This window comes from Girardinichthys multiradiatus, chromosome 23 (assembly GCF_021462225.1).
Source record: "Girardinichthys multiradiatus isolate DD_20200921_A chromosome 23, DD_fGirMul_XY1, whole genome shotgun sequence".
Lineage (NCBI taxonomy): Eukaryota > Metazoa > Chordata > Actinopteri > Cyprinodontiformes > Goodeidae > Girardinichthys > Girardinichthys multiradiatus.
In genome coordinates this window covers 47643247-47667051 of record NC_061815.1, presented here as the reverse complement: position 1 = coordinate 47667051, position 23805 = coordinate 47643247, and the positions used below count along the sequence as shown (strand labels likewise).

At 38.0% G+C, this 23805-nt stretch overlaps 1 protein-coding gene and 1 long non-coding RNA gene across 2 annotated transcripts in view; one reads left to right on the top strand and one right to left on the bottom strand.

Annotated features, from left to right (window-relative positions):
- Nucleotides 1-251: 251 nt before the first annotated feature.
- Nucleotides 252-23805, bottom strand: part of pdgfc (platelet derived growth factor c) — a 69651-nt gene continuing 46097 nt past the window's right edge. The window contains exons 3-6 of the mRNA XM_047352637.1: nucleotides 18348-18528; nucleotides 6567-6774; nucleotides 6117-6334; nucleotides 252-1353 (exon numbers count right to left, since the gene is read on the bottom strand). Of these exons, the coding sequence (XP_047208593.1) occupies nucleotides 1240-1353; nucleotides 6117-6334; nucleotides 6567-6774; nucleotides 18348-18528 (721 nt within the window). The 3' untranslated portion in view covers nucleotides 252-1239. The remainder of the gene's footprint in view (nucleotides 1354-6116; nucleotides 6335-6566; nucleotides 6775-18347; nucleotides 18529-23805) is intronic.
- Nucleotides 1255-6281, top strand: LOC124859798. The gene is made up of 3 exons (XR_007036191.1): nucleotides 1255-1389; nucleotides 4339-4437; nucleotides 6146-6281. It is a non-coding gene; the product is annotated as an uncharacterized LOC124859798 (long non-coding RNA).

Here is a 23805-nt window from a genome sequence, read left to right as displayed (position 1 = left end):
ATGTTTCTGGTGTTAAACCTTCAGAAAAGTCTATCTTCTGAAAATTACTGACCTTTTGGAAATGATGGCATATATACTTACAGGTTTAAAACATTAAAGCACAAAAATATTATAATTTGTTGTAGTAGTTATTTTTTTATTCATTATAAAATAATTGTTTTGTGTAAGAGGCTGTAGATAAATCTGCTTGTGTTTTTGATGAATTTTGCATTTGTTTATCACTCATTTTCACCAGCCACAAGAAGTTCAAATTCAAGCAGAAACTGAAAACATTTATTTTTAAGCTCAGTACTAAAAATACACAAACAGTTGTTTCAAAAGTCGAGTTAAATAACATTGATGTTCAAAAAAAAAAAAAAAAAAAAGAAAAATTAAAAACACCCACAATAAAATTGCAAAGTAAAAATGACTCAAAATAGAAAATGGAAACTAATTCTACTGTACAGTAAAAATGTAGCAAAAAAGGCACATTAGACCTAAATCCCCTTTTTTATTAAAGAAATAAATATTTATTATGAACAATCATTCAGGAAAAACAACTTAATGCAACATGTTCCTCAAGCAAGCGCATTTCATACTGCTGATATGGATCACAGAGACCTTTTCTAGACAATGTCCAACTGGGTCCTAATGAACAACATTTTCTCCTTGAGAATCTTTGGATTAAAGCATATTTATATATAATATTTACACATAATGCAGTTGTATGGCACTGCATTTTGCTATTGATTAAATCTGTAGCAAACCCCAAAGATAGCAAGTGAGAATGACTTCTCTTTGCCTTGATTGTGAAAAAAGTGAAGCTGGTAGAGTTACAGCTGGAGCTAGCTCACTTACAGACATAAAAACGTAGTTAAAGAAAATACTCCCTTAATTTTAACAGTCCACAATGAATGAACTTAAAAAAACAGACACGTCCAGACGAGTAGGTGAGAATGTCTCTGAGTTATCTTCGTCCTTTGAGCTTTTTTGGTAATAGTCCACATCTGCTTCAGTGAATTGCTGTTCCTCTGAAATACTATCAGAGCACACTATTAGTATTCCTCAATGGTCACATCCATTCAGAAGATTTATTTAATTCCAATCTGTTCTGCTTCATCCATTTAGTGAAAGGACAACAGTATGAAAGAAGAATCTTGTTAGCTCTCGATTGGAAGTGGATGAGATACAGAACGGCAGCAGGAGTTCATTTCTGACATTGAGTGTGCTTCCTCTGGCAGCTTTTAGGCCTATTTCAGGTCAGTCCAAATCATCTTTACAGGCACAAGAACACTCTTCATGGTGCTCCAAGGCCACATCTGTCATGGACTTCTGCAGGCCTCTTGCTCCGCTTCGATGTCTCAACAGAAGAACCTATTGAGAAGGAGCATGTAGTGCATGAGCTCACTGGTACGTATTGAAATCTTCATTGAATCACTTTTTATATTAATAAACACATAGCATTTCAATCATTTCTAAATTATCTGCAATAAATAAAATACAGATCATGTTGGAAAAAAAACAATTACACGTGGTGGATGTTGCCATAAATAACTTTCTGTCATGCAGTATTCTATTTTTGATCATTTTGTTTTAGCTCTTTGTCCTTGAAAACAAAATAGAGTATAAACATCATTCAAACATGTTGATTTAATTTCTGGTCAAAGGTTCTATAACTGCATTCAATTCAAGAAATTGGTGTGAAAAAAGTTGGCAAAGAATGAAATAATAAACATCATCAATTAGATGTTTTTAAAAAAATGTCATGGTTGGTTATCAGAGAAATCTAAAAATGTAATAGCAGTACAAGTCATGATGCTTATCAGGCAATCCTCTTTATCTTTCATAAATAAGCCTGCCTTCATTAAAAATTCAATTCAATTCAATTCAGCTTTATTTATATAGCGCCAATTCACAACACATGTCGTCTCAAGGCACTTCACAACAGTCAGGTTCATACATTCCAATTAATCCTAACAATTGAACAGTGCAGTCGGAGTTAGCTTTTTATTCAAATTGGATAAAAGGTTTTTTTTATCTAAGGAAACCCAGCAGATTGCATCCAGTCAGTGACTTGCAGCATTCCCTCCTCCTGGATGAGCATGAAGAGACAGTGGACAGTCAGTGGCGTCGACTTTGCAGCAATCCCTCATACTGAGCATGCATGTAGCGACAGTGGAGAAGAAAAACTCCTTTTTAACAGGAAGAAACCTCCAGCAGAACCAGGCTCAGTGTGAGCAGCCATCTGCCACGACCGACTGGGGGTTTGAGGAAACAGAGCAGAGACACAAAAAGAACAAAGAAGCAGTGATCCAGGAGTCCTTTCTATGGGAAGGAAAAGTAAATGTTAATGGATGTAGCTCCTTTAGTCGTTTCACCTAGAAAGAAAGAACAGATAAACTCTGAGCCAGTTTTCAAGGTTAGAGTCTGAAAGAGAGCACATACAGGTCCTTCTCAAAATATTAGCATATTGTGATAAAGTTAATTATTTTCCATAATGTCATGATGAAAATTTAACATTCATATATTTTAGATTCATTGCACACTAACTGAAATATTTCAGGTCTTTTATTGTCTTAATACGGATGATTTTGGCATACAGCTCATGAAAACCCAAAATTCCTATCTCACAAAATTAACATATTTCATCCGACCAATAAAAGAAAAGTGTTTTTAATACAAAAAACGTCAACCTTCAAATAATCATGTACAGTTATGCACTCAATACTTGGTCGGGAATCCTTTGGCAGAAATGACTGCTTCAATGTGGCGTGGCATGGAGGCAATCAGCCTGTGGCACTGCTGAGGTCTTATGGAGGCCCAGGATGCTTCGATAGCGGCCTTTAGCTCATCCAGAGTGTTGGGTCTTGAGTCTCTCAACGTTCTCTTCACAATATCCCACAGATTCTCTATGGGGTTCAGGTCAGGAGAGTTGGCAGGCCAATTGAGCACAGTGATACCATGGTCAGTAAACCATTTACCAGTGGTTTTGGCACTGTGAGCAGGTGCCAGGTCATGCTGAAAAATGAAATCTTCATCTCCATAAAGCTTTTCAGCAGATGGAAGCATGAAGTGCTCCAAAATCTCCTGATAGCTAGCTGCATTGACCCTGCCCTTGATAAAACACAGTGGACCAACACCAGCAGCTGACACGGCACCCCAGACCATCACTGACTGTGGGTACTTGACACTGGACTTCTGGCATTTTGGCATTTCCTTCTCCCCAGTCTTCCTCCAGACTCTGGCACCTTGATTTCCGAATGACATGCAGAATTTGCTTTCATCTGAAAAAAGTACTTTGGACCACTGAGCAACAGTCCAGTGCTGCTTCTCTGTAGCCCAGGTCAGGCGCTTCTGCCGCTGTTTCTGGTTCAAAAGTGGCTTGACCTGGGGAATGCGGCACCTGTAGCCCATTTCCTGCACACGCCTGTGCACGGTAGCTCTGGATGTTTCTACTCCAGACTCAGTCCACTGCTTCCACAGGTCCCCCAAGGTCTGGAATCGGCCCTTCTCCACAATCTTCCTCAGGGTCCGGTCACCTCTTCTCGTTGTGCAGCGTTTTCTGCCACACTTTTTCCTTCCCACAGACTTCCCACTGAGGTGCCTTGATACAGCACTCTGGGAACAGCCTATTCATTCAGAAATGTCTTTCTGTGTCTTACCCTCTTGCTTGAGGGTATCAATAGTGGCCTTCTGGACAGCAGTCAGGTCGGCAGTCTTACCCATGATTGGGGTTTTGAGTGATGAACCAGGCTGGGAGTTTTAAAGGCCTCAGGAATCTTTTGCAGGTGTTTAGAGTTAACTCGTTGATTCAGATGATTAGGTTCATAGCTCATTTAGAGACCCTTTTAATGATATGCTAATTTTGTGAGATAGGAATTTTGGGTTTTCATGAGCTGTATGCCAAAATCATCCGTATTAAGACAATAAAAGACCTGAAATATTTCAGTTAGTGTGCAATGAATCTAAAATATATGAATGTTAAATTTTCATCATGACATTATGGAAAATAATGAACTTTATCACAATATGCTAATATTTTGAGAAGGACCTGTAGAGTTAGTCACAGTAGAAGCTCAGTCAGTAGCCATGTCTAGGAGAGAGAAAGGGTTAAACACTAAAAGACAGGGCCATGTGGATCATCGGTAGAGGGTGAGCATTAAGTTGTTATGCATTCATGTTTGTAATTTAAGAATAATGAGAAGTTGAAGTTGGATGGAGAAAGAGTGAGGTAAAATCTCTTTGGCTCATTCATAGGAAGGAATTGCTGCATACATTCTGACTGCAAATCAGTCCAATCAGCAGCTTTATTGAGATCCCTGCTGTTAATACTTTGTAACAACCCCATTTTGTCAACAGATAGCACCTTGTCACTACCATGCCATTTCCAAAGGTTGAACCATAAAAAGAGAGTGGGATAACATCCAGAGCCTTGGAAGAACATTGATTTTGTGCCAGGTATGGTACACAGGCCCACACATTCATATTTTACTATCTTTATGAGGACTTTTCATTGACTTTCATTCATTTTCATTCATTTCTGTGGCCTAACCCTAACCCAAGAACAGCATTTCAAAAAGGACGAGGAAAATGTCCTCACTTTCCAAAAATGTACTCGCTTTGCTGGTAAACTATGAAAAATGGTTCTCACTCAGCAGCAAGTACAAGAACACACACACCTAACCCTAATGCTTAACCCTAACCCTAGACCTAACCATTACATGTTCATACCTAACCCTAAACCTAACCTAAACTCATTCCCACATTTGTCCTAAATCTAACCCCTAAACAGCACTTCTTATGGGGCCCAGGCTTTGGACCCCATGAGGAGCAGTGAGTCCTCACAACATATATGTTGGAGAATCGGTCTTACAATGTAACAAATTCTAGAATACACACACAAATATATATGTGTATATATATATTTGATATACATATATCAGTATAGATAGAGTCCAGCAGAACTGTTTTAAAATGTAATTCAAAGAGTTCACGATGCCACGCAATCTAACAAGGTTCCAAAGGCTTTGGAAAAGAAACAGCCCCACGTCATTACAGATTCTCCACCATGTCAAACAGTGGGTATTAGGGTGCTCTTCCACATATTAAGGTTAATCAGTTTAGGCAAGCAGCTGTTTTTTGGAGCTATTTCCTAGCCTTTTTGGATCAAAACACATATGCTTTCCTTTAAATGATTTGTTTTGTCATTGTTACCAGTTTGTAGAGTGGTAAAGGAGTGTGTCAGATCATATTCCTCCCCAGGAAGTCACTGATGACAAGGTTAATATGTATACATACTTAACATATACTATTTAATCAGACTATAAATCTAAAAAACACACGTGTAATTATTTCACACAGATAGTTATGGGTACTAAATATGTCACCAGTGATTTTATTTTTGTTAATAGAATGTAAAAATCGGGGCTGCACGGTGGCACAGTTGGTAGCACTGTTGCCTTGCAGCAAGAAGATCCTGGCTTCAACTCCCAGCCGGGGGTCTTTCTGCTTGGAATTTGCATGTTCTCCTCGTGCATGCGTGGGTTCTCTCCAGGTACTCTGGCTTCTTCCCACAGTCTAAAGACATGCCTGTTAGGTTAATTGGTCTCTCCAAATTGTCCTAGGTGTGTGAATGAGTGTGTGCATGGTTGTTTGTGTGTTGCCTTGCGATGTACTGGAGACCTGTCCAGGGTGTACCCCGCCTCCTGCCCATAGCCTGCTGGAGACACCAGGCACCAGCTTCCCCGCAACCCACTATGGAAGAAGCGATAGAAAATGACGGATTTTTTCACCCCTCTGGATAAATGTGCTAAATTTAAGGACTTTCATGCCTCTTTACCAGGGATGCCAATTATTTTGGAGGCTATTGTGATTTCATACAGATAAATTTTAAATTAAATTACTCATTAATTTCTGTTTTTCATAGTTTCTGAGTCGATTGTGTGACCAATTTTGTCTCAAGCATAGAAAAAATAAATATTTTTCTTAAAATTTTCTTTAATATTGTTAATCTGGTATGGTGTGTGAACCATCTCATACATTTCAAAACCATGCACTTTTCTGTTCACAGGATAAATAAAGCTAAAGGTGGATCTGCAGTTTCATCTCTAAAGTTTTATCTCTAAAGTGATGATTACCTCATGGTATTTCTTTGTAACCCTGGCAGGCACGCACTGGCAGTCAAAGCAGCGATGAGAGCAGCAGGCGCAGTTTCCACCACAGCGTTTTACAAGGAGACAGCTGGGCCAGAAAATGACATCTGTCCTTTTCAGCTCCTCTCGCAAAGACACTGAGTAGTTGCGTGGCGTGCAGCTGTACAGTCGAACTTCCTCCCTCAGCAGATTGAGATCAACTCCTTCTCAAAGAAACAGAAGTTTTAGAATCACTTCAGTGTAAAATATTTAAATTTATCCCAGCTAAAAAGCAGAGATAAAGCTTGTGAAGTTGTCGAAACTTCCATTCAGTCCCCATTTTTCCATGTTTCAGTAATGCAGGTTTTAAACATGTTAAATTGTAAATGCTAACTTAATTTTTCTAACTTTTGGATCTACTGTAGAACCTAAAATTTAGAATATGAAGTGCCATACCTTTGGCCTTCTTGTTGAAGATGAAAGATTTCCCCAGCACGTGCCATGTGGGTTTGTACAATTCCTCCATATCCAGCTGCCACCGCTCTGGTTCCAGGTACTTCATGACATCCTCCACTGTGCTCAGCACTGCCACCGCCTCTGACAACTCCTCAACACCCTGCAGGGATGGAGGGGGAGCTGCGGGAGCTTCTGGCTCTGATGCAGTCTATAGAAACAATAATAACAAAATATGATATTGGAAGTAATTCAATCCAAATCTACAGTTTATCCATAACAATTCATGTGCAATCCTTAAGATTTTAGACAGTCTGAAATCACCTCCAACAAGTTGTCTACAGATTGTTGATTTTACATCAACATTCACCTTTTAGCATCGATTGGCTGAGGACATTTTAATAGCAGACTGACACAATTAAGCACTTGCAAATTTACTCCAGGGTCTAAATATGAAAGTAGAATCTTGCCGAAAAGCAGATAGTCAGCTGCAATATTTTTCCTCATTGTTAAACATGAATTAATGTCAAAGGAGGGGGATTTTTACAGTTTGTTATTTTTAATGTTCAACATTTACAATAACTCACTAACTTGGGCCTGGATTATGTCTATCTCAAAGTTAATATATATGGAAAGGTTAAAATTTTATTTTATTTTCAATAAGTCAGAGACAGGCAGAAAAAGACTAATGGAATTAAAATATCAGACTTTTTTGTTTGAACAAGCTTTAACTCTGTTTTTTATGATGACAAACCATTTTTCTTTTTTTTAAATAAGCTATTTTCTGGAATGAACTTAAGATGCAATTTACATCGTTTTAACACAACTAGCTTGTTAAAATTTAAAGTGCAGGCATTTTATCTGTTTTATGGAGATGATTTGGACCTTTTGTGTGACATGGTCATTGATCCCTCGCATTACAACTCGTCAAAGTATCTGTGTAATAAACTGTCCATTTAATGCATCCGGTGAAAATGAAAGTGTTATTTAGGGTTTTGCAGATCCTAATCAAGGTTGAAAGACTAAGCAATGTGCCGTTGGTCTCCTAAACCTAATTTTAGTAGTTTCTCATTTGATTCAAGTGAAAAGTTGCATCAAATGTTGCATCGAAAAGTGAAAAGCAGGGGGATTTTAAAGGAATTTTACATTTAAATCTCTGATCCATAGCCTTGTGTTCACTTTGAATTTGTACATGATGCCAAGATATGAAGAGCTTTCTCTGACGTGTAGAAACAAGATGTTTTAGATGCCGACGAGAACATGGGAGTTATAGTCTTCAAATAGAAAAAAATGTGTTTGAAAAGGAATTTTCACAGCAAAATGTTGATTTAAAATGACTAACAGATCAACCTGAAGAATGTTGAAACTATCAAACTGTAAAAGCTGCAATAACAATAAGACTTTGCACTTCTAATTCTCGAAAATGAATAAAGAATATTTTGCTATTATTTAGGTTGTATGACCCTGAGAAATAAATCTCTTAGAAAATGTACAATTTTTTATTTGTGGAAGTCAGTTAGGGAATAAACTTCATCAGAATTGTTACCTGGATCTTTTGGGTGTTCCAGGTCTTAATAAACACCCTCTTCCACCCTCATCATTTCTAAGGCTTGAGATGCATCATTGTTCATGTCTGCATTGCCCAAGTGGCAAAGTCAACAGCAAAGTTTTACCTTAAATATTTTAATGTTTCAACGAAAAAAATGAGTCATTTAAAAAAAAAGGGTTGTATTGAATTTTGTGAAGGCAACTGGAAAAAAAAGTAACCCAAAATGGTTTCATAAACTTTATGAGTCTGATACTTTGAAAAAAAACAAAAAAAAGCTCTGCTGTTATACTCAGGCGAGAGGTGGGGTACACCCTGGACAGGTCGCCAGTCCATCGCAGGGACATCACAGAGACACACGGGACAAACTACTGCACCTACTCATTCACACATAACAGCAATTTAGAGATACCAGTTAACCTGACAGTCATGTTTTTGGACTGTGGGAGCAAGCCAGAGTACCCAAGGAGAACCCATGCACAGGGAGTCAAACCCAGAATCTTCTTGCTGCAAGGCAACAGTGCTACAAACTGCACCACCTTGCATTCCAACTTTAACCACATCATAAGTAATGTTTACTTTAGAGAATTAAAAAGTAGATGAACTCTCTTCAAATTTAATGGCTACCTTTGCTGTTATTCTGTGTTAAAATCTTCCTGTTTTCATGACTAAATTTGGGGACCAGGCCGCCTCGCACTAATTTTTCAGGAATTAACAGTATGGCACTTTCAGCAGTAAGATTTGGAAGCTGGATGTAATTATAGCATTTATTCTGACTGGTATATTTCTCAGGAAGGTTGATTTTTACAGCTTCTGAAACATAATAGCATGTGACTTTATTGGTCATTTTTTAGCTAAATTATGCCATGTCAAAGGATCTCAATGTATGTTTTCGAAACAGACTGGAACAGTCATTAGCATATTTTAGCAAAACAAACTTTACTGTGATAATTTTTAGGAATTTGATGCCAGACACAGATGAACTGTTGTGCAAAATGATTAGTTAATATTTAATTTCATATTGATTATTTAATTTTGCATGTTCAACTTTAAATAAATGAGATTTCACAATTCACATTCTCCCTGACAAAAAATATATTCAGTATAATTCTACTACATATGGTCATGGAAATACTGTGTCATACGAAGACAAGACATCAAAATGAAATATTGACAAACCTTTATTAAACTGTCAAATGCGATTTCATCTATTAGCCCCTCTATCTACTTTGCATACCGACTTGTTGTATAGCTGCTACTGTGGTGACAGTATTATTCCTTTCCAGCTCTCAGCTCTCCTGGCTGCAACGTGCTCTCGCACAGGAGATTGATAAGTTGGCTTTGGGTCCTCCCACAAGAGTAGAGGCTAATCTGTTAAACCTTTCAGTCCTGTAGCGTCACGTTTGTGCAAAATGTCAGAATGCCTTTTTTATCTTATTTGACTGACATGTAGAAGGCAACAACGTGACAGAAAAAAAGAGCAAGACAAGCATTTAAAACATTGCCTGCAGCTATGCCTAAAAGCTTTTGAAAAACAAAAGAGAACTCTTTAATGGGATTCAAACGGGTTTTCCAGGACTCGATATGTTTCCTAAATAAATTATTTAGATGAAATAATTATATTGGTGACAAATGGTGGTTAAATAAGTTTACATTTTTAAAGGATTTGTTTTCTATTAAAGATTAACAGTACAAATAGACTATAAAGACACATGTGTCAATCTGGGCATGTAATAAAGGTAACCCAAATGTATAAAATGCATTGGATTAATAATGCTGGAAGCATCCATAAAAAATAATCACTAGGTTGCACTAGGTGTTTTGTATCTCTGGGAAAAGGACTGGACCTGTGGCAATACATGCTGTAAACTGCTAAGGCCATTAACAGCTTTTGAATGCTAACCAGCCTCAATTAACAGCATGCTTTAAGCTTAGCTCCATTCAGAAAACCCAAGGGGTCCTTTTTAAAAACATGCCAATTGTGTAAATTAGTTTTAGTTAACAAATGAAAAGACATATTTGATGAATTAGAAAAGCTAAATGGACCCTCATTTTCAGTATTGATGTCAAGGCAGTCAGTGTTTGTTCTGTGTGAACAATGGAAGATTAAAATCAAGAATAGTGGAAATAAATTGAAATGAGGTGAGTGGAATAACCTTTAACTTTGGCTTGGAGCAAAATCCAAAAACAGGATGCTGATTTGACTTTACAAGTAAAAATGACAGCTGTACATGGACCCACTGGGCCAGCAGTCAGTTTAGGTTGTGAAATATAATTTTTTAAAAGCTCAGATGAGTGACAGCATAAAATCAACGATTAAATATCCATGCTACATTTTACCAAAAGGTGACACTGATGAGACTAAATAAAATACATATTGTGGTAATTAAATTGCCAGACTGAGTTGAATTTCTTGCTGTTTAACATTTATCACTTGGTTTCTAAGTAATGTTTGTACCTCATTATAGCTATTTATAGATCTAAAAAGAATGTAAAGGAAAACAAAGCAGGCTAGAATGAAGTGATGAAAAAACACTAAATTTGGGCATTAATGAATCACAATGGCCCAAAAAAAAGTTATGAAAGTAAAATCTAAAACTTGAAATCAAGTTCATAATGTCAAGATTCATCATGTTAATTCTCCAGTGAAGAGAAGAAAGTCAGAAAATGTGATCCGAGTGCAGCAGCTGGGGGACCTAACAAACTGACACCCTACCCAGCAATTCAAAAGCGATCTGTGGTGTCTCCAGTGGGCCTGGGATTATCCACAGTGGTGAATGACTGCCTTTGACAAACAAACTGTAATTCAAAGAAACTCCTTGGCCAAATTTATCCCGCCTACCCACCCACCCAGTGGGGGGACCCACCCTGGCATTTTTGAGAATCTCTAGGGGGCTCCCGGCCTTGGTTGGGAAGGACAAGAGGGTGCCAGTTGGGGAGCTGGTTTCCGGGATGTGCTTGGGTCACATCCCGGAGTGGTGGGCTCCCATTGGGTGGCCTTTTGCTCCTGCTAATGTGTCGGGCTGTATGGCTGCCCTAGGGTGATGCCTTGTGGCTGTCTGTCTGGAGCTGCTGTGGCCTTCCAGAGCTGGGTCCACCTGTCCTTTGCTGCTCTTGAGTGATGTGTGTTACAAGCCTTCTGTTGTTTTTGGCACTCTTAACAACTGCACATCTCTAGGTGATGAACTTGCTCTGATACACCCACTCAATTTAAACACTCATTTCTACACATATGCCCCCCCATCACACACACACACACACACACATCCAGATGGTTGAAGGTCATACAAACACAGGTTACTACTACACCAATGTTGCCTGCTGACTTTGATGCTGAATCCCGTCCTGATTTAACAAAATCAATCACGCAATTAGGAGGCAACCAGCTTCTCTATATGGTATGCCTTATTTGCCGCACAGGACAAGTGAAGAAAAAAAACATTCAATGCCAACAATAGCAATGAAGAGAAGTTATTTGCAGATACAGACAGCACATTGTCATACATATAGTAGTACCTCAAAGTTTTAGAGATATAGTTCAAAAGGCTCTAAAACAGGAAAAATGTGTTTAAAAATTACTTATTTGCTTTAAAAAAGGAAGGGAAAGGCCAACTGAGATTTATTCATATTTTATACTTTCAAGATTTTAACATTTTATGGATCTATAATTCGATGTTATTTGGCAGTTATTATTGAAATGTGTTGCGAATTGGTGCTATATAAATAAAACTGAATTGAATTGCATTAAATATAAATAGCATGAAATTATATTCAGAAAAAAATGTCAGGTCCTGAGGTTTAGAGTGACCAAAGCACAGACAAGAGCTTGGCAGTTGCATGTTTAAAGGAGTCTTCTTCTTTAATTCAAAGATAAGTTCAAAAGGTTTTCCAAACGTAGCAAGAACGTAGCAAAAATCACTGCAGGTACAAAAACACAAGTTGAAACTCCAAAAACTTACATAGTTGAGTCTGCAGGAACATAGTAGTCAAAGCTTTAGACGAGGATAGGTGAACGTACCAAGGAACCAGCGAAGAACAAACAAAAATAGAGAGCTTATGAACAGAGGGAAGTAGAGTATGGACCAATGAGACACTGAGGCAGGTAATCAGATGAAAATGGAAATCAGGTGTGGACCAGGTTATAGAGAACTGAGGGAATCTGGATGGTTGCTAAGGTGACCGAACTAGAATACAAAGGGAACATGAGGGAAGCTAGACAATAACATAACCAAAGGAACCTGACTACAAAAACAAAACTATAAATAACAAAACTCAGGGAAACAGAACCTAGCAAAACTACAGACGAAGATAATAAACCAAAAGAGACATAAGAACCTAGAATAATCATTAACTAAAGTAAACTGAGAAACTAGAGGGAATAGAAGAAACACCAAAACCTAATAATCAACAAAGAACCCATAAAGAAACCCTGACCGTAAATAAACAAAACCTAAACCACAGAAAGGGAACCAGGACGAGGAGGAATAGAGAAAATAAACTAGTAAACAAAGAGCACAAGGTGAACAAATACCAAAACATAAATAAACACAGATATAGTAAATGGGAAACTAAACTAGAAACTACAAGGAAGACAAAGGAGCTAGAATAACAACGAATATAATAATAGTCATGAGAAAACCATAACAAGTAATAGAAAAGAATCCACTAAAGGAACTTAGACAAAACCCAAACTAAATGAAAGGTCGAAAACACAAGACCACAACAAAGACCAAAGATGTCGCTTCACGACAAAAATAGATCACTTTTAAATTTAGACTAATAACAATTTAACTTTTATATCTACCTATGTAGAAAAACAATTCTTCTTTAAGCTAATTTGACATTTTTCCTCAAGTCTACAATCCTTAGCAATAAATGTGAAGAAAAAACTTTGCATTCAAGCTTTAGTGGCTGTGAGAGTTACGCAGTACTGAGTATAATAATAAATAAAAAAAACATCAACTATTGTTGTTAAAGGAGGAGCTTAAATCTGACCTGACTGACATCACATTTGTTTCATCTCATTTTGACTATGAAGCACATAAACTGTTCTTGTAAATAAAAGAGTGATTGTGTAGCAGGCATATTGTAGTTAAGTATGTGTTGTGAGAAAAGGTGTTGCTTTTCCAATAAGGTAAGTGTTTTGTTCTATTGTGCCAGAATAAAAGCGTAAAAGTTTGCAATGAAGTCTTTGTCCCCTGCCCCTTAAGAACAGGTTCGTTTTTAAGCAGTGTTCCACATTTGGTGTTCTTGTCACACACAACCACATAATCTTATTCCTGGTAGCTAAAATGACGGGTTCAACAAACCATGTTGAGATGACAATTCTGAAATAGCATCCTGGGAGAGCTCTTGAAAACAATATATTCTTTTTCACATGCAGCTACAAACCACTTCCTTGCACAAGAAAACTTTGAGTAAGCAACAAGGTTTGGTGCACACAAAAAAGTATTTTATTTTCATTCACTACACATAATTAACTGTAATTGAGGTTGAGATAAAAACAGACCTAAGTTTAATCGTGGCAATGAAAACTCCTACACTAACTTTTAACTAAGCTGTGTTTCAGGGTTTTCAGCTGCTTCTTTATTAGTCTCTCTGTTCCAGTAGTAGATTATGCTTTGCACAGTATAAGTTAGTATTTAAACAAACATGAGTGTGTTACGTCTCAACTGTGTAAAATTTGTTTTTATCCATTAAAAAACAAGTTAGTAGAGTGATCTTTTAGACAAATGAATTAGGAATGTTCAGTCCTGGATTGAGACCTCAGCACCCCCAGACAATGATGTATGTTTTGTTCGCTCCCTTAACCCTCAACGCCCACCACCCATCACCCGCCACCCTCTATTGAACAGGCCCCTTCTCCTCTGTGTTTTAATAACGTTTTTGCCTTAACTGTTTCTTTTTCTCCCTAAAAATCTCTTCCTGTGGATTACAGACTGGGTTTTTATTTTTTCCCCTCTTCCCTTTTCATGGAAGTGGTAGCTAGGAATTATTGCTTGTTTAAATATAAACTAAATGTCTGGCCTCTGCATAGCATGAGGTTCCAGTAGCTCCTGGTTGACCACAGAGGAAACACAAGAGCGCTGCTGTTCAGCGAGCTCCTCCTCTGTCGGACATAGGTTCAAAGGGAAGACAAACTGAACGTTTGAAGCCCAAAGCTTTCCTTTCCTCCCAGATGGTTTTCCGCACCTTCTACAGTTTGACTATGAAAGAAAAACTTTGTCTCAAATGACAGATCTGTTAACTGTTTTAAAGCTATTTTGGTAACAGAGATAAATTGAAATTGTTTATTAATTTTCCAAGTAGCTGTACTCAGCCTGTTTTTAATTTTGTAGCATATTTTGGTTTTACGTGGATCTAAACATGAAGAAATGAAGCAGATTTTTTGAAACGTCAGGTCCTATCATGTACAACACCAGTCAGGTTTACAAACATTCATCATGGGCACAGAAGTCTCATTAATTTCGGGCTTCTAACATTCATTTTTAACCCTTTTTTAAGGAATAATTATAAAACATTTCATTTCAGTGAATTTTAAAAGCATAGGGTGAAATTTAGTGTGGATGTTCTCTAATCCACATAGTTTCAAAGCAATACAGGCTTACAAATATATACATACTGTACATACAACTAATTTCTGGCCCCTAGCTGGTTGCTGCAATAGATTTAATTTTTAACGATGCTTGACACATTTTCAGAAAGGTTCGAGTTTGGTTCAAGAAAGGCCACATGATTATGGTATAAGTCGTAAGTAATAAGTAAGTTATAAGTTGGAAAGATGGGGACGCTCCTGTATGTAATTAACCATCTGATTAAATATGTTATTTACATGTTTACACCTTGAATTAGTGTCTCCAACCAAAAATTTCAGGATGACTGGAGGGGAAAGAATTACATTTTCTAATATTTAACTCTAGTTTACTGTCCATAACATGGGACTGTCAGATCCTGGTCATCTTTTGCCTGCTACTAACCTATTTCCACCAGTAGGAGCTGAAGGATCAGGGTGGTCAGGTGTTTCGCATGTTGTCATCAGCTGGAGGACTATAAGAGGGAGGCGAGCCAGTACTTCGATGCCTGAGTGTTTCGCCTCTTCGTGGTATTTCTACCTGGCCAATTTCATGTTTAGAGAAATTTGCTTCTCTGAGAAAACTCTGGTATCTTGACTAATAGTCTGTTTTGTCTCAGGTTACCCAAGCCTCGTTCCATTAAGAGACCTCAGGAAAACCGTCTAACAGTGTGTGGACTCTGGATCTCTTGTTTCCCCGCTGGCTGCCGGATCGGACGATTCCTCACAGCTTCAGACGAACCCTGTCCACCCTCCTCCGTTCCTCCCAAAACTGCCCAGCTCCGGCGGCTCAGCGTAACCCACTGCCTCCTCCAGGATCACAATCTCTCTCCCTGGCGGACCAATCCCAACCTGATCGTAAGCTCCCTTGCAGAGTACAGTTTAAGGTTTTCAGTTGTGGTGTCTTACCTGCATCCGTTTCCTTGCAGCCGCTCAGCAGATTCTGTTTCCAGTACCTGGTCCTGAAAATAAAGCTCCTGAAACGCTTCTCTGTTTTTTCGTGTTTTTCTGCATGTGGGTCAAGTCGGCCATCTCCAATATGACAGGGACTTCACAACGGCTTAGCAAATGTGTTTGATTTCAGGGAATGATTGATTCTTTTTAGTCACTTTTAAATGGAGGAGCCATTACTCCACTTCTTCAATTGTTCATGCACATTTGTATGTATTTGTTATATATATTCAGTTGAAGGTTGTAAAATATATAATGTGCTTACTGTTTAGACAGAGCTAGTTTCTTTTTGCATACTCAGTGATTAGCTGACCATCTTGGGTTGAACGTTTAATGCTCTGTACAGAGTCTTTGAGTGCCACAAAGTGATCAAACCGTTATTAGCTGAATTAATCAGAAATGTCTTGCTGCATGCCGAGGAAAGTGAATCTTCATCCATGGAGACAGAGTGTCGTGCATGGGTCTTCATGAGTTTGAGTAAATTCATGTTTGAGTTGCACCTGCAGTTGAAGTGTTGCAGAGACATCTTCTAACATCATAATTTTGCCACAAAAACACAGCCACAAATAACTTATTTTTATTAATGCATTTTCTTTCTACATAGTTTGGCAACAGTGAGACATACATTTCTGGATTAATTATTTAGTGTTCAAACCTTTGACCTAACAAAGAGGCAAGTTCAGTTGAAAGATTTTTATAAACTTTTTGCTGTATCAAGAAGTAAGAGTGTGGGCTTTTATCTGTTTCTGCTCAAAGTTCCCCTGCCCTGCACCTTTATCTGTGTGAAGTACACCATGACCTCTCTTTTGTTTTTCATAATATCCACGAATTCCTTGTTAGTTCATGCTCCTGTCATTAATCTTCTTGTGGGATTTAATGTATAAAGACTGCTAAAGCGACAACCATAAAACGCACCAAAAAGTTACAAAAACAAAAATAAAAGTTACATAAGCATTAGAATGTGCTACAGTAACCTCAGCTGCTTATTCCCAAAGCAGCCCATTGGGATTAATGCACTGAGGTTTTGCTTAAAGCAAGTAAACAAAAGATGACAGGTTAAAACATGGCTGTTGTCTCTAAGTTTATCTCTGGGCTTATGCTGGTAAAAAAGCTGGGACAAAATGATCTGGTGCATGCGTCGGTGTGTGTGGTCTGCAGTACAGAAGAGAAAAAAGCTCTAAAGTCAAGAAGCAAAAATAAACGCAAAGAAGATGGATGAAGAAAAAAAATCAACAGATCTACGGTCTAGGTCAAAATGTTAAAATTGTGTCTGATTTCATTACAACAAAGGTTTAATTTGATTTATTTCTAAAAACAGGGGGCACAAATGTCATTCTATATAAAAATACATTTTCACCTTCTTTGCCTAATGGAATTGTATATACAGAATGATTTTTAATCTCCCAAATACCCAAATACCACCATTAAAGGTTGAGTGAATTATTGAGTGCTGTATGCCCTCATAAAAACATCGTTATGGTCCCGTGTCCCAAAGTGAAGTTTTTTCCTGAAAAAAACCTAACAAAAACAAACCCCAAAATAAACTTTTAAGTAAGATGGTTATTGTTTAATTACTTAACACTTCATATTAACAATAATATATATATATATATATATGTGTGTCTGTGTTTGTTGCCAATGCTATCCTGGGCAACTGCCCATGTGGCCCCTATCTAAAATCACCGCTGATTTGAATTGTACTTTATTGTACTTTGGAGATGTGACTTTTTTTAATCTTGTTATCATCATCTCATTTAAAAATTTTTACCCTCTTAATTGATCAAATATTCCCCTTTCACACTTCTAAAAGCAGATCATACCTCAGTAAAGTAAAATAACATGGGCAAACAAGAGAGCACCTTTCATTCTAGTAGGAAATCCCCCCAAGAGGCAAAAGAAGATTGTTAGGCCACTAATGATTTCCATTTCAGTCAAATGCAACTCCATTATTGACTATACAAGTTCTCAGTGTAATCTGACAGGATGTATAGTTCCAACCCCTCAAAGGTCATACGATCAATTATATGGACAATAGAGGTTTGATTACTCTAGACGCAAAAAATACTACCTACATAAAATACACATTACAATACACATGGCATTAAAAGCTACACAACAGTTTGAAATTTACCTATTTTGTTTTGTTATGAGCTATGGTTTGTCTCAGAATCTTAGAAGCAAAAGCTGTTTTGTTTAAAGAAATCTTGGACAAAGTACTTCTTATGTGCTACTCAAACGTCTGCTACCAAAACCAGGAAGACGTATGCAGCATACCAAAACTTCACAAACTTCATAAAGTATATTAGTTGCACAGGTCATTTCAAGGTTTGATATCTATAAGCCAATTGTCAAGTTAATTGTTCTCACTAATTGCCTTGCAGCACATGTTGACATTGTTTTATTTATTTAATTATTCGCCTCTGTAAATGCATGTGCAAAACTGTAGAATCTTATCATCTTTATAGGTGCAATAAACAACAGCACATGTAGCAGATGTTCCTACGCTTTAACATAACTTGAACATAATTTCTCCCATATGACACATAAAACCTTGGGAACAGAAAATAGATTATTGCAAATCAAGACACCATGTGGGGATGATTATCAATTGAGCTTGCACAGAGTGGGACTGCTCATTGACATGTGAAGTCCCCAGCTAGGTATAAAGTTTAGAAATGCTCATTCTTCAACTCCTTTTTAGTAATAATGTTCTTACCACAGGAAGTACAGAGTAGTGGAGGCAGAATCCTGGCTCTGAGGGGAAGTATTCATCTGAGAAGAATCGAACAATGATTTGGTTGCCTTTGGATTTTTGACTTATTGGTGCAGACTGGGACCCACACCAACGGCCCAGGATTGTCTTCTCGGTGGGATCTTCAATTTCCACAAAATCATACCTAGGAGAATGAGACAGAACAATAGCAGAAAATCAGTTTATAATACAACGTGGTTCTTAATATTACCTAGTGAGTTTTGAAAAAGTAACAAGTTCCATGAAAGTTCCATAAATGTACATTATAAATATTGGAAAGTATATCTACAAGTTTGAGTAAATTTCCAGGTAAGAATCTGTTAGGTTTCTGGAAAATAACTAGTACCTTCCAGAAAAAGTTCTATGAAAGAACCTGGTTGATTCTAGAAATAGCCTGGGATGTTCTGGAAAGTAACCTCTTAAGCTTTGTGACAGCACCTGGTACGTTAAAGCTGTCTAGAAATTACTATGAAAATTCTAGGAAAGTACATGGTAAATTCCAAGAAGTTGCAAATGACTTCCAAAAAGTATTTGTTAAATTTTAGTAATGCTTCAACAAAGTTGAAGAATATGGGCTGTTTTAGGTAGCGCTATTAAACCCTCTGATGCATAAATTATGAAATCCCGAGTCAAGATTTTTTGTAAACGTGTTTTTATAATTCTTAGGGCATGAAAAAAACAAATATAATTTTTTTCAAAAATAGTATTTTTTCAGGAAGTTACTGAAATGTCCATTACAGTGTACTACATGTGCTTAACCACTCAACATAAAACTCTATAAACTTAATGGCTGAATAAAACAAACGGAGTTTTGTCATAAATCCAGCACCACTAATTTCACTGTATGCTTTAAAAAGCACCTTAACATTCTTTCAAACACTAATATTCTATAGCCCTTTTATTTAGACCTAAACAACAGCACTCACAACTGTAAATCTCTCATGTAAACTAAATCAATGTTTCAAAACATCTGTAAAAAGAAAAAAAACATTTTTGTGAGTCTCCATACTCCATACTACAGTGTTATGTTTTCAGAAGCAAGAACAGACAGTCACTGTATCACCGAACATCTGCATCTCCTAAACGTCTCAGTACGTTCAGTAGATGCTCAATTTATGAATCCTGTTGTCCGTTAAAGTTGGCAAAGCATCCAGGGCACAGTCCCATACGACACTGCATGCAGATGTATTTGGTCTTTCATGTGCATGCAGCATCACATCTGTTTACATTTTTGACCTGAAAAGGCTTGGGCCAGTGATTTCCTGTGCTGAATCTGACCTCACTGGGTACTTTGGTCACTGTTTTTCCCTTTGCTGCAGGCGGAGTCCCACTGGGTCTTCCTCTTTTGCTTTGCTGGAGGGAGCCAGCTTTGAAGATGATGGGATTCATTTTTTCCAATCTAGACATCAGGTATTGGTACCACTTATTAACAAAAGTCACATCCAAAAAATAAGATAACAATCGGATATACCAACGCTTGTTCCGCTTGTTTCTAGGTCTGCTGGGAGACTGCCACACACTGGTCAACAAGTTCCACCCCACTCATGCATTGATTATAAAGGGCCACAGAGAAGAGTCTTTGGACACTCATCATTGCTTTTTTTTTCTAGAGGCACCTTTTGGCCATGTCTTCATGGAACTAGCACAGGTTGATGTCATGTAGATAACTGTTAACATGTGACAGTGATGTTTCCGTTTGTGCTGACAACTGAGCAGGCCCCTCTGCCATCTTCTTTTTTTTTTTTTTTTTTTACCGTGCCCTACCTACAGATTAACTTTCCCAAGTGGAGCATTGCAGCTAACGCTTTAAAGCACTGCTTGATATTTATAAAAGAAACTTTATTAGAAACTGCTCTCGGATTATTTCAATTGTTACGGACACAGAGACAGAAATGAAAAGGAAAAGAAATAAGAATCACGTAAGAGAGAAAGGTGAGGCAAAAAGGAAAAGGGAAGAGAAGGAGAAAAGAATGGAGGGAAAAAAAAGGATGAAGAGAATACAAGATGACACCCTGCTTGCTTCTTCACTTGCAGAGACGTTCATATTAACAGCTTTTTTACCAAAAAGTGCACGATACGTATGAATGCAAGATGCATTTAGTGGTAAATGTGGCTCAATATAGAACATTTGTGTATCTGTTAACACCTGAATCTATACACGTGTGGGTCTGAGTGTGAGCGTGCTTGTGTATACAAAGTTTCTCTATAAAAATATGCAATAGCGAGTGTGAGAAGCCACAGACCTGCCCCCTTGACCCAGGACAGATACGGAGGAGATCCGAACCACAGACATCCAAAGGCCCCCCAGAGCACAGGAACCCGAGGAAAACCACCGCTGGTACTACTGCAACCCCCCCAGAGAAGAGCAGGGGAGAATCCCAGGGGAACCACCCAGCAGCCGCAGTGCAGAAGCCACAGGGAGCTGCAGCAACAAGACCACAGGCCCCGCCGGCAGCCGTCTAAGCCCGAGCAGATCCAGCCATGGACCCAGAGACCTGAGACCCTGAGACATATCACTCACCAAGCAGAGGCCCGACAGAGCCCAGGGGTCCAGGCCCCGGCAAGCAGCCACCGGGAGTGAGCCAGCACACACCAAAGCACCCAGCTCCGGACACCAAGAAGCAAAAGTACATCGGCGGGCAGAGACACCAACTACCATCAGGTAGTGTGGCGGGGAGGAAATAGGCCCCACATTTGATCGGGGGCCTAAACTGATCCAGGAGAGGGAGCAGCCCAAGACCCAATCTGACACAAAAAAAACACACAGTCACAATCATACATTCCCACCCTCATGCATACACATAAAAACACTCACACCCACGCACCCAACATAAAGACAAACAACAATGGACGTCGTACACTCCCCATACATACTTCCAGGTCCAGGTGCCGATACCCCATAGGTGCAACCAGCCCACGGACCCAGGAGGTGGTCCCCTTCCCTCCGGGGGGGGGGACAGGACAGGCCCGGGCTTATGCCTGAACCTGAGGGACCCCGGCCCAGACCCCAACCCCCCGCCCCGACCCCAGTCCCTAACGTCCCCCGTCCTCATCCAGGGATGAGGCCATGTACAAAAGAGGGGTCTACATGATCCAAACTAGCTCGCCAACCAGAGCCGCCACAGAATGAAATAGTCCCAGACTATTTTATAGTCTTCCCTATTCTTTGCTGCTGCTCTAAACATATGACAAAATTATAATTTAACTAACACAAACCACACCTAATCTGCCCAAAAATGTATATTTTTTAAAACTAACTTTAAGGTATACCCAAAATAATAAATCATATTAAAATATGTATCAACTACATGACTTATGTTGGAAATATATTTGCAATGCTTGATGTCCACTTCATTGGACACATAGTTAATTATTTATTATTTTAAAAAAAAAGAAAACCAAAAGAATAATATTGTTACTTAGATACTCCTGCATATAATCATATGTTGTTGTTTTTTTTGTTTTGTTTTTTACCTCCAGGGTTACCTGACAGGATATTCCAGCAGCAACAAGTGTGGCTGTCTGTCATCTTGGATTCAGATGAGGTTCACTTGTAGTTACAACCATTAACAACTAAATGCAACTCAATGGAGGGGGGCAGCAGAGAGTACTCTAATGGCTGATATGCATTTCCACCGAAGAAACCATTGCAGTTAGGAGAAAATAACTTTTGAACAGTTGTCCACTGTAGTGACTATGCGCCTGAGGGTTTTAATAAAGATTTATTATTTGACATATTGCATAAAATTATTGAGAACTTGATAAAAAAGTTACAGATACAGTAATATATCTTTAAATATGAACTTTAATCTATGCATTTTATAACTACCATTTTACAGCATCGAAGGTGGGCTGCAAAACTAATGCATATTATGTCTATTATGTTATGATTAAAACATTGAGAAAAAGTTTTAAGTAGACTCTGTAGCAACACAGCTGCATTAGTTATTAGTTTGGGACCGCAGGTACTGGTTTTTACTGGCTTCAAACACCAGGGATACATTTTTTATTATATATAGATTTCTTATTATTGAAACACAACTTTTGTTATTGTGAAAGTGGTGAAAGTGAAAAATTAAGTGTGTGGTGGAGAAGTCATATAAGCAGAAAATATAAAAAATTTGTTTTTGAATATATTGCAAAAATATTCTTCGGCTTGTTTGTATATTCTAATTATAAAGTTTTCTGGCTATAATCATGAAAGCCATTAAATGCTGAACAAAGACAAAACATTGCTTGGACTTTCTGAAAGCACAGTAAATACCTCAGGACAAATTAGGATTTCAGCTCAGTGTCTGAATAAACAATACAAAAGCATTTCCTTGGTTGCTTTGTAAAACTATGTCGTTTCTCTAAACTATGTAAGTTTCTCAGCACTGGCCAACCTGCAGCTCTTAGTCACAGTCCAGTTTCCTTTGTTGTGTCATTGCTAACAGAGTGACATTAGTACTTAAAAAATTGATTAATTGCATTCATTTAATTTAGTTCAGCATTTATTTTTTATATGTGTGTAGGTAGGTTGCCTTCATTTCGGCCTTCTCTGACTCCGAGCAGTCTGGAATTAATTACTTTGCAATTTATGTCAACAGATGTGATAACCTCCCATTTACTGCTGCCAATTCAGATATTTGCATTTCAGAGACATTGCTTACATTTTCCATCAGCTTGACGGTTGAGTTCAAAATGGTTTCTACAAAGCAACTTGGGCAGACATGAGCAAAGGTAAAAATGAGTTTACTGCAAAGGGAAATAAACTGAGGGTTACTGGGTTTCAGTAAATAATTTTTATTTCCCCTTTTTTAGTTGGACATTCACATGTACTGCAAACTGTTGTCTGCAGAAACAAACTGTTGGGAAAAGTCATTTTGCAAATGGTCCTTTGCAAAAATATAAATATTTTCACCCCATATGACACCCAGTCTATTAAAATTTTTAGTTTTTTTTTTTTTTTGTTTAATCCATTCTGAGTAGTTCCTAGAAGGAACTCTGATAACTCCACAGTCCTGACAGATGGCTTATCAATTATGCAGAATTGCCTGATCATTACACATCGCCATGTGTTCAGACTCACCATGTTAAACTGTGATTTCTCAAATTAATCAATGCACTAACTAAATGTACACACCAAACTTTATGAACGGTTCAGAACAGAGAAATATTTTAAATGAAATATTTACCAGAAAACGGTGCTTAGTGCACACAGCCATGCAAAGGAAACTGTTCAATATTCAGAAAGCTTTCTCCCACACTGTTTTCACCCTGTCAATAATTAATAGGTGAAATATCTGCCACAGAGATGACGCAGATTAGCACAACAAACATTTTTTTTTAGTTCTCTCTTTTCATACTGAAAACAGAGGGCACAAATGCATTTCTGAAAACAGTTGTTTCTGGGGACTGCCAAACAAGACTCTGCTGCCAT